General features: G+C 35.7%; 1 protein-coding gene across 2 annotated transcripts in view; it reads left to right on the top strand.

The window, feature by feature from the left end:
- The window catches only part of LOC308341472 (serine/threonine-protein kinase TNNI3K), a 312,271-nt gene that overhangs the window by 120,955 nt on the left and 179,028 nt on the right, over window positions 1–12,288 (top strand). For both annotated transcript variants that reach the window (XM_080801434.1, XM_080801433.1), the window contains exons 10-11: window positions 2,707–2,801; window positions 3,391–3,540. In XM_080801434.1, the coding sequence (XP_080657560.1) occupies window positions 2,707–2,801; window positions 3,391–3,540 (245 nt within the window). The remainder of the gene's footprint in view (window positions 1–2,706; window positions 2,802–3,390; window positions 3,541–12,288) is intronic.

The raw sequence follows: 12,288 nt of genomic DNA, 5'->3' as shown, positions 1-12,288 counted from the left end.
GGAAAGGCTGCTAAAAATTCAGAACCATAGCTCCCTAAAATATCCGAAAGTAAGGCAGATGTCTTATAAAATTTGAAACCTTCATTTTTAACAATGAGTTACTATTTTGCTATAAAAATAAAAACATAGTACTTTGAATTTAATAAACCCTGGCTATAAGATCATTTACCTACACATTACAAATTTCTTGGCTAGTTTGCAACTTCTAAAAAATGTATTTGAGACTAATATGTTATTTACATAGTGTTTGTATTGTACTGGTGACTAATAGAAATGAGGAGACTTTTTTTTCATACTGAAGTAGTATGAGCCTTATGTTTCCTGATAAGGCATCAGTCTGCCCAATATGGCTTAGATGCTTGGATTTTTTTTATCAGAAAAAAAAAAAAGATAAGCCAAAAGGGAGTCGAAGAAAGCTACCATTTATGCAGTAGTGAGTACATGCCAGAATATATGCCATTATCTCATTTAGTCCTTATAACCATTTAATGAAGTAGGATTTATTATTCCTCTTTTGCAGATGAGAAACTGAGGTTCAGAGAAGCTAAGTAACTTGCCAAAGAGTCTATGACTAGGAAATCATGTATTAAATACCCGCCTGATTCCAAATTCTGTGCTTCTTATATATCTTCATGTTCTAGTACCAAAATATTGTGTGTGTGTTCTACATGCTCTGTAACCAAACAGACGCAAAAACTCTTTAGATCATGCTTTCAGTCAAAATGGGTCAGTGGAATTTCTCCCCAAGAGGATAATTGGCAGAATTGATATAAATGGTTACTGGTGTCCTCTTTCCCCATTAGGTCATGCTTGTTAAGGCTGACACCTCAGGCTAGTTTTCAAAACATCTTGCTACTCTGTGCACATAAGTTGGAACCAACTATAATCAAATGATGATTGTCACCTCCAGATCAGTCTATATGACTAGTTTAGTGAAGCAAGTTAAAAGTATATATCCAGTCGTTTTATTTTGTATAAGCCTGTGGCTACTAGGAATAACATATTAATATTTTTATTCTATTCATTTTAAGCACATATTTATAAAAGAAACTCCTTTTACATTAGGAGTTCACTCTGGTTCTGAAATTTTTTATGTAAAATTTACAGTGCCTTGCACTCAATAGAAAGCACTGAATACATTACTGTTATCATTTTCATATGTATATATACATGTACACATATGTACACACATGTACACACACATATATGTGTGTGCATATATATATGTATATGTATACATGTATATATTCAGAACTCATCAATTCCTGTAAATGGTTGCTTTGAAAAGAATCAATGAGGCAGTTCCGACAATGGAACATTAAGAGTGTGGTGTTATGTCCTTATTAAGGACTTGCCTTGTGTTGACAGTGGTAGGAACATTTAAGATGACACCATCCCTTCCCTTCTTAAAGCAACTCTGTTGTAAGGTATCAAGGTAATCAGAAATGTAGCCATTATCATAACACAATATAAGTCTGAAATGCCAAAGTCTGAAATGACAAAGAAAGAGTAGAGATGGCAATGAACTCAGCCTTTGGTTCATAAGACTTCATAGATGAAACAACAGTTCAGCTAGATGAATAATGTATTTCTTTAAGGAAAATAATGACATTTTATTAAAGAAAAAAGATTGCCAACATCATCCCAGGAAGTGGAAATATTAAGACCCAACGAACTACCTCTTCTAGAACCAAATTTGGAAGGAAAAACACACTGTTTATCTGTTTTGTTCTACAAAATTCAGTACTTAACTTCCAAAATACTTGACACTGGTCATGGGTGAGTTTTTCCCACACCAAACAATTCTCCAATTTTCTGTAAGTATGTGTCCTACAATTCAATTCAATTCTGATACCATCTACCTGGAGTTAGTGTTAGATCCCACAGGCTAATGGCTCAGTCCCACAAACTGCCCCCTGCTACTTCAGATGCGAATCACAAGTCCAGGTATCACCTAAGTCTCTCAGGACCCTTCTGGGTTCCCCCATGCAATTGTCCTACAGAATGCCTAGGTCTTGTAGCTAAAAATGCATGAAAGTCCTGCAATATTTTTCCTCCTTTTATGAAAAAGAATATCATGGGAAATATTTAATAATAAGATACTAGAAATTTTATACAACTTCTTATCTTGAAAGACCAGATTTGGGAATCTTGGGATTATATTGCTATATGTGCTTATATTTTATCACTTCCTTCTCCTCTCTCATTTCCTCCTCCTCCCTACTTTGTATTTTTAATACTCTTAAATACACACTAGCATCTAGAATTGCCTGGGTGAATCAGAGTTGTATTCATTTTTTAGGGTTGCCATAATAAAGTACAACAGACTGGATAGCTTGAACACCAGAAATTTATTTTCTCACAGTTCTGGAGACTAGAAGACTGAGATCTTGATGTCAGCAGATTTGGTTTCTTCTGAGGCCTCTCTCCTAGGCTTATAAACAGCCACATTTTTGTTCTGTCTTCACATGATTGTCCCTTAGTTTGTGTCATCTGTGTACTAATCTTCCCTTTTTATAAGAACAACAGTCATGTTGAAATAGGGCCCATCCTAATGATTCCATTTTAATTGAAATACTTCTTTAAATCGTACTCCTTTAAATACAGTCACATTGTGAAATTGTAAGAGGGCTTCAACACATTAATTTGTGGGGCACACAATTCAACTCATAACAGAAGTCTTTTCCTTTTGTTTTATTTTTGCAGTGCTTGTACCTATGGTAAGAGCATTGACCTGGTTAAGTTTCTGCTTGATCAAAATGTCATAAGCATCAACCACCAAGGAAGGGATGGGCACACAGGTAAGACTTTGGTGAAACATCACCAGTTTTTGATTCATATCAATGCTCAAGAATAGTGGTGAATAGAAGAATAGATGGCATTATCAACCCTAATGAGGAAGGATGTTTTATTATTTTATCACTGACATCTTTTAGAATTGATGGTGCATGGTGACAATAAAAAGCAGACTGACTTTTGATCAGTTTCTTTATTGCAGTAAATTATCTACAGTTGATGAATCTATTATGGTCCATACCAGGATCAGACTGAACACACTGCCTGTTTTTCTTGCTGCTCAAGAAAAACACTTGCTTTAGGTCTTAGTTCTTATATAGAGATGCCAACATTTGTTCTTGGTAATTTCAGTGCATGTAGAAATACTAAAAATTGAGCTAAACATAAGGCAACCTATCTAGATCAACTAGAATAGGATACTTCTTTTGCTCAAAGTATGTTGTGTTTGCTCAATATAGAATTAATTCTTTATCAAAGACATCTATCTTTGCTTCGTATCTCTGGCAACAATGCTATGATATGGTAATATCTGTCTTTTGAAAATTTGGGTTTAGTTTTCCTCTTTTCTCCTTTCATACTTTCATTCTATTGTAGGATTGCACTCTGCTTGCTACCATGGTCACATTCGCCTGGTTCAGTTCTTACTGGATAATGGAGCTGATATGAATCTGGTAGCTTGTGATCCCAGCAGGTCTAGTGGTGAAAAAGATGAGCAGACATGTTTGATGTGGGCTTATGAAAAAGGTATATTTTTCATCATTGCCTCTCCATAGTGATGCATTGAACTGTGTGCATAGATTATGTCAATGCATTAATAATTATTTTACTTGTTTGACTTATGCACTCCCATTTCCTCTGCAGATTGTATTTGAGTCTTTGGGAACTTGATCAAAGAGTCAATAGAGAACTACTAGAGAAGGCGACTCTAGGGCTTCAGATGAGCTGAAGGCCTTCTAGATACTGGCACTTTGAAAATAGAATGAGCTACAACAGTCCTAGGTAATAGAGAAACAAAATTATGATAAGTAATAATAGTTACTTTCTTAGTAGACATAGAGCTAAACTCTATCTCTTACACAGGGGAATTATCATGTGGATTCAAATTAAATAAATATGAAGAAAGGGAATATTTGTTACATATGACCTTGCTAACAATGCCTGAACTAGAAAAAGTAAGGTAACCAATGATTAGTGCCTATGTGTAAACTTACGTGAGCTCAAAGTAATGAAACTTTGGACTTGGATATGAGAACACCTAGGTTTAAATCAAGCTGTGTTCTTTGATCTTGGGCAAGTCATCTATCCTTGCTGAATTTCAGTTTCTTCTGAAAGAATGAGAATAATAGCATCTCCTACTTACAAGATTATAAAGATTAAATGAGATAATATATGCACATTGATTACAGCACTGGCTGGCGCATGGTAAGTACTAATAATTGGTACTTCAGTACTGGTAACAGTGGTCATGGTAGTAGTTCAGAAATAGAGATTATCAATAACGAGGTCTACATTTTAAGGAGAGGAAACTAGAAATAACCAAAGGGGAAATAGCACTTCATCATTGTTTTAAGATATAGTGTACCTCATCATCAAGCTTTACATATATGCATAAGCTCCTATGGAGTTTAAATTTTCAAGTGAAATGGAAAAGTATACATTGTCATTGAACTCGGAGGGTTACAAGTAAATACTATAAAATATATCAAACTTTGCTGCCTGTCTGTTGCTGTCTTATTAGGATGTTTAAACTGTGTAAAGAAGTGTTCTGTTTTTAAATGCTAGAATCTTAGATGTCCATACTAAAAAAGTGTGGAAGATTTCTTAGGCTACCAATTTGATCTAAAAGATCTTCTGCCTGAAGTGAGACATGAAATTCTATCAATTGAAAGAGAGATGGGGGGTTGCCTGGGTGGCTCAGTGGATTAAGCCTCTGCCTTCAGCTCAGGTCATGATCTCAGGGTCCTGGGATCGAGCCCCGCGTCGGGCCCTCTGCTCAGCGGGGAGCCTGCTTCTCCTCTCTGTCTCTGCCTGCCTCTGCCTACTTGTGACCTCTCTCTCTGTCAAATAAATAAATAAAATCTTTAAAAGAGAGATGGAATTTGATAGCTAAAAAAGGCAAGTTGTAAGCACATAGAGAGAAAGAAAAATATAGATCTGAAGACTGCTAGTGAGAAAATGATTATAGGACTTACTTTAATAGAGACATGTGAACAGACATGGTAAAGTAAGGAATGAGTTGGATGTAGCCCTATCATGTTATATGTTCTTTTTTGAGTAGTGTATAAATACATATGTGCATGCACACACATTTGCATATTATATTGCTCGATCATTTGTCACAAACTGAACTCACATCCAATATCCAGCATCCAGATGAAGAAACTGAATATGGCCAGCACCCAAAAACCACACTTACATTTTCTTCCAGTCATTCTCCAGAGAGGGTCCCACTGCCTTCTTGGAGTACAGATTAGCTTTGCCTCTCTCTGTACTTTGTACAAGTGCAATGTCATGGTATATACATTTTTGAGTCTGGCTTCTTTCGGCCAACAATTTGTGAGATTCACTCATATTATTTTAGGTAGTTGTATATTGTTCATTCCCATTGTATAGCATACTGTTTTGTTATTATATCACTATTCATTCTACTGCTTGGGGGCATTTGGATAATTTTTAGTTGAGGACTATTAAGAATACCTTTGCTATTAACATTCACGTGCATGACTTTTGATGAATATCTGGATGCATTTCTGTTAGGTATAAGGACCTTCCAATTTGTATAAAATAAATTCCAGGTAGTTCTGTATTTGAATATCAGTTGAAGAATCTTACATATTCTGAAGCCTCGGGAGGGCTTACTAAGTTCTACTTACTCATCACATTGCATTTATTCATGTGAATCTCAGACAGTGTCTCTCAAGAAACTTGAGTTTCAGAGAAAGACTGTTTACAAAGCATTAGTCTTCCGGAAGACAGCTCAGATATAGCTGCTGTAGCTAGCTCTTCACAGGGGTTGGCTTTGTTTGTTTTTAGTTGACTGAGAGTGATGGTTGAAAACTGGCTTTAGTTTTACTTTTTATGGAATTCTGCACTTTAAGAAACAATGAATCGTTGTATAATTTCCCAAGATTTTCTACCAAATGACAACAACAAAAATCTTTTAGCTTAGAGGATTTACCCACTGGTCTCTGCAACGTCTGCCATACTTGTCACCCTTATTTGTTCAACTAATGTGCTAGGCATCAGTGTTGTATTCCATTATTACTATGAATTTTAACAAATTGAATGTCAGTACTCAAGAGACAGATGCTTTGCATATGTTCTAGAGCAGAACAAGTCAAAACCAACAAAATGAAATTGTTGTTATTTTCTCTTGCTAGAAAAATGTTGCATTGTTTTCATGTTTCAGGGGAGATTGAAATATTGAAATATTGTCAACAGTGCACTGTCCCTGTTTTCTTTGAATAAAGAAATGCTTTCCTTTCTCCCTCAGAGAGGGATTCCCCAAATTAACTGAGGTGGCATACGAAGGATTTTCCTGAGCAACTTAGAGATGGAGTTGAGGAAACACTAAAACTTCATTTGAAGTTCCTACTTTATAGGATAGAGATGTTATAGAAATGGTCCAATCATGGTTATCCTGTACCTTGTTCTCTCCTTGAAGAGATAAACCAGAAGGGAGCCTTATAGCCAGGGTCTGTCTGTTTAAAAAGGAGTACTTTTGGAAGTGCCAAATTTAAATAGCTTATCCTAGTCTTTCTTTCTTTCTTTCTTTCTTTCTTTCTTTCTTTCTTTCTTTCTTTCTTTCTTTCTTTCTCTACCCTCTTAAAAGAAAATGGGAATTTTTCTCAATAGCACCCATCTCCATTCTTCTAAGGAAAATTTTTTACCTGTTACAAAGTTTTTAGTTTACCCTCTGCTGTTCTGATACAACACATTCAGTTCAGAGATGCTTTAGAGTTTTATAAGAGTTATCAACTTTCTTTTGGAAGCTCAGAAAAGAGTTTACTCACTATGGCTCCCTGCAGGATTAAATATAAAGAACAGTTTCCATTTACATAGCCCTTTTAACCTAAAGATATCAAAATCAATCTTGGAAATAATTTTCCTGGTGACCTTGATTCTACACAGAAACCTATTGGTTAAGTTTCAATATTTCCCTGCTAGACTACTCAGAACTCTAATTTTACAATATTTAGAGTGTTTCCCTTCCTCAACTTGGCTACCCCCAACCCCCCACCTTGTTTTCTACTATTCCATCTGAGAGCAGCGATAGCTGTCTCACTCACTTGGATTTGTTCTGCCCTTTCCCTGGGGTACAAAGGACTTGTATGAATCAATTTAAATTGGCCAGAAGAAATAGCAAGCAGCCTGCTTATGTTCAAATCCTCTGCCCTAATCACCAGTATGGAAAACCCATTGAAAAGACCTACACATAATCTCGCATCCATTGCATTAAAGATGAAACTGCCAAATTGAAAAGATCTCAGCCAATTAGAATTGAGCACATAGCTCAATAGTGTGCCTGGCAGTTAGATTTGAAAAGGCTGCCTTTGACAAAGAAAAGCACTTCTTTATGTCAGGCTGTTTAGGGTCAGAAAATAACCCGAACCAGAAACAGAACTTAAAACTTCTTATTTGCTTCAGTACTGACACCAGTTAAAGTAATTTACAGAGGCTCCTATCTCAATATGTAATTACGCAGAATACAATATTTGTATACATCAGAACGACTGTAATTCACAGTGACAGGGAGCTGCAGTTGGAGAATTAGTGAGTAAGTGAGCAAAAACAATAAAAATCAAGGCTCCTGTACCATGATATATACTTTGTTCATTCCTTTTGACAAGTGTAGTATGGTGTGAATTATTTATAGTCAACATACTATAGTGTATTCTCTAAAACTAATAAAGTCTTACAGTTGTGAGTTTCTACAGTTTTCAACCAGTAAAAAAATAACTAAAAGATAAGAGTTGGGAAGGAGTTGAAGGCAGAAGAGCTGGACTCATTAAATTTTTGATAAATATCCATCAATGGATAATAAATTCCCAAACTTCTTTATTTTGAATTCTTACCTATTGAGAGTATAGTTACCTAGTTTAGTGTGCTAGAGTGAATTCAGTCTGGGGTAAAAGGAATAAATGAAAGATTTAGATGGTATTTCAAAATCTATGTGCAATTTTGTGTGTACTGGTTACATTCTACATGTTTAGTTACTCTCTCCTCTAAAAAGTAAGCAAATGGAATAGTACCAACTCTCATTAGAATGGTCAGAACTTTCATTTGGGGGCGGGGGTAACACATTTACACACAGTAAAATATTTTTGAAACTTAGTAACAATATAAAAAGCTACACACACAGAATTCTACACCTAAAACCAATATTGCACTGTATGTTAACTAACTAGAATTTAAATAAAAATTTGAAACTAAAAAAACAAAAGCCCCATACATTAAAATGGATAGTAGAAAAAACTTACATTCATTACATGCCTATTACACATGCATACATATGCATTACATGCCTATTACACATACATATAAATGTAGGTATAATTAAATTATCAACATAATCCTTTAAAATGGTATTGCCTTTCTATTACAGATTAAAAGTTTGAGACTTCAATCTGCCAAATCACACTTGCCCAAACAGCCCAGCTCTTAAGTGGAGAGCAGGTACCAAACAGAGTTCTGTCTTATTGCAGAATTTAAGCTCTTACTACCTCACCTGAGAATCAGATCTCAGTTCAAATTCCATCCTAATTGTATAATGACTTTGGGCAAGTCATTTAACCTCTCTAAGCCTTAATCTTCAGACTTAAAATGAGGAGCAGGGAGTCCACTTCTCCCTCTGACCCTCTACCATCTCATGCTCTCTTTCTCTCTCTCAAATAAATAAATTTAAATAAATAAATAAATAAATGTCTGGAACATAACAGATTCTCAGTAAAAATAATGGTATCCACTATTATTAACTTCATAAAAAAGGTTCAGTCAAGCTTCACATAAGTCCCAAATTTCAGTCTTTCCTAATTTACATGTTTTAGTGTAGAATGAGAAATATGATGATGGGCATCGTCTATAAACTCTCTAATGAAGAGTTTATATACCTGCCAACCACCACCGGACAAACCTGGAATATAGAAAACATGTGTTGTTATGGGGCTGGGTGGCTCAGTTGGTTAAGCATCTGACTTGGTTTTGGCTCACGTCCTGATCTCATGGGTCATGAGAGCGAGCCCGTATGTCAGGCTCCACACTCAATGGGAGCTGCTTAACTGTTCTCTCCCTTTGCCCCTTCCCCATCTCTGTCCCTCTCTCAAATAAATAAATAAATCTTTAAAACAAACCAAAAAAAAAAAAGTGTTGTTTTGTTGTATTTATATTTCTTATGAATCAAGTAATACCATATATTTTTAAACCTCAGGATTGAAGCAAGGTTAAAGAGGTTTTGAAAATCACTAATCAAAATATTTAAAAAGTAATTTAAAACCATTATTCTAATTTGTATAGTACCATACAAATATGTAAAATGATATTTTAAAATTCAACACAAATTTGCAAGTCTCTTCACAATAGCAGGGTTTTCCCCCTCAGTTATGGACAAGTGTCAGAATTTGTGACCGTGTTTTCAAACCACCACACCAGCTGACATGCTAGATCTTTTTACTTGGATATCTGAGGAGTGTGTAAAACTCAACAAGTCCAAAATTGAACTTAGTATCTTTTTTGTCCTCATCAGTCCGTTTCTCCTACCGTATCTCTTATTCATTCTGTCAATTTAATGGCATTACCATCCACTTAGTCACTGAAGTCAGAGATCTGGATTGATGCTTGGTGACTTTTTTCCCTCAATCTCTCTTTCCAAAAGTTCTCATCATTTTACCTCACAGGTACATTTTAATCCATCCTTTCTTTTCTAATTTTTACTGTCACTGTTTTAGTTCATAATCTTATCTTTATCCTGATCCATTTTAATAGCTTCATAACTACTCTTCATTTTTTTTTCTTTTCTTTTTTTTTTCTTCAGCTTCTTTGATTCCATTTTCTAACTGTAGTTTTGAAGAAGTATTCAAGGTGTAAATAGGGCCATAGCATTCCCCAGCTTAACATCGTTCACTGGCACACTATTACCTCTTGAAAAAGTTACAATGTATTATCATGACATACCCTGTGCCCATGCCCTATGCCCTTCCTACTTCTTAAACCTCATATCCAGTCACTGTTATGTGAATGACCCCACATTCTGCAATCATCATTAAATCCACTACATCACTAACACTCAATGGGGGTTCTCTCAGTGCCAGGCATATTCTAAATACTTCATATGCATTAACTTATCATCTGTGCACAATTATCCTGTGAAACAGTATCTATTCACATGATAATAATACAAATATACTCCTTCTTCTCCATGTGTATCATGTTATTCCATGTTTCCAAGCCTTTTCTCACACAGTCTTCTCTATCTCGATATCCCTCATTCTCCCTAACCCACTCCACTCTCAATTTCTGATTTCTACTTAGCTTTCAATACTCAGTTTACAGAGTTTACGGAAAGTCTTCGCTGATGTTCCAGGCTAGCATACATGTCCTTTCTTTATGTTTATTATACCATATGTGCATCTCTATCTCTGTATTTACCATTGCATATTGAAACTCTCTGCCCCTTACCAGATTGTAAACTTTTTGAGAACAAACATTTGAGCTATTAATTTTTTGTCTTCCAAAAAGCTAATTCAATGACTGATTCCTAATAGGTGCTCAATACTTGTTTATTGAAGTGAATTAGAGAATGAGCTGATATCCCAGTCATAGCATTCAATTTCCTGTCTCACTAATGGCATCTAGTTCATCATAATATGGTAGATGTTCCCAAGAATGCCACTCACTGCTCTTCTGTTGTCTCTGGAGATATTTCTTTAAATACTGTGGGTTTCTTATTAACTACACAGTTCTAATACTTAAATTTTAATAGACAGATGATTTTAAAGTAAGTTCTAAATAAAACTCCTCTTTCTATGCATTGCAACTGTGAAATATTCCCCTCTGAGTCTTATGTTCCCTTTTTGCTTAATCAATTCATATTTATCTTTCAAGTTCAGCTTAAAAGATAGTTCCTTAAGGAACTCTTTCCTGACCCCTCTAGCTTCCTGTAAAATAGCGCTATTATGAATAGCACATTCACAGCATCCTCTACCTTTTCCTTCCTAGAACTTGGCTAAATAAAATGTGAGCACTTGTATCATTATTTTTTTTCTTTTATTCTAGAAAGCATTCATTATAAGATTAGGGGCATTTGTATTTCATCATTATTTCTCATACCTGGTTTCAGTCATTTATTCAAAAAAAATTATTACAAACCCAATATGTGGTAGACACTGTGCTAGGAACTGAGGTAAAACAATGAGTTAGACATACAAATTTTCCCTGTTCTTAGGAAGTTTGTATTTCTAGCAGAAGAGGTGGGTCATGAGCAAGAAAACAAGTAGAAACTATCAGAAAAAAACTCTCATGAATAAAACAAAAAGAAAAACCAACACTATAAAAAGTTTAAGGTAAAAAGTTTAAGGACACTATTTAAAATCGAGAAGTCATGGAGGGCTTCCCTGGGAAGATGTTACTTGAGCTGATCTCTAATGGGAAAAGAAAAGCCAAATGGGAAGGAGAGAAAAGAGGGAAAGAAGAATGCTAAATAACTTGGTTTATACAGTTCTTTTGTCAAAAACGTTAATGATTGTGGGTTCTTATCTCAAGGTAAAGAAGGACTGGTGGCGTTCTTGTTTGGTTCTGGTGATTTGGTGATTAACAGACAAGAATATGGGGGAAGAGGGATGTGTGTACCCTTTCTTATGAAACTATCTTTTGGATTTAAGGGATGAGAAGATATAGCAAGTCTTGAATTTTTCTTGTCTCTTATTTAAACGATAATGTGTGGGCCAAGTTTGGCAGAAGGAAGAGCAAACTTCAGGAGCCATCCTTGATCCCACTTTTCAGTGCATTTGGAAAGTGACTTTTTAAAATGATGGGAAGGGGTGGGGCACCTGGGGGCTCAGTGGGTTAAAGCCTCTGCCTTCGGCTCAGGTCATGATCCCAGGGTCCTGGGATCGAGCCCCACATCGGGCTCTCTGCTCAGCAGGGAGCCTGCTTCCTCCTCTCTCTCTGCCTGCCTCTCTGCCTACTTGTGATCTCTCTCTGTGTCAAATAAATAAATAAATAAATAAATAAAAATCTTTTAAAAAATTTAAAAAAAAATCATGGGAAGGGGAGGTAGCAAAATATTGAGCCAAGTCTCAGCTATATAATTGCTGTGAAAGCTTCCTCCTTTAGGTATGTACAAAGAAGGGCTGAGACTGCTACTTTGATAACCTAGGCATTTTGAACATGTGAGGTCAATAGGAATCCCTTGGCTTATGTAATCAAGACCTAATCCCTATGTTCTCTACCTTAGACCCAGAGGGCCTCAGAGTCACAGCATCAGGGAGAAGATCT

Source organism: Martes martes (assembly GCF_963455335.1).
Source record: "Martes martes genome assembly, chromosome: 4".
NCBI classification, from domain to species: Eukaryota; Metazoa; Chordata; class Mammalia; order Carnivora; family Mustelidae; genus Martes; species Martes martes.
The sequence above is the reverse complement of the archived record's forward strand: the minus strand, read 5'-3'. Positions and strand labels throughout refer to the sequence as shown.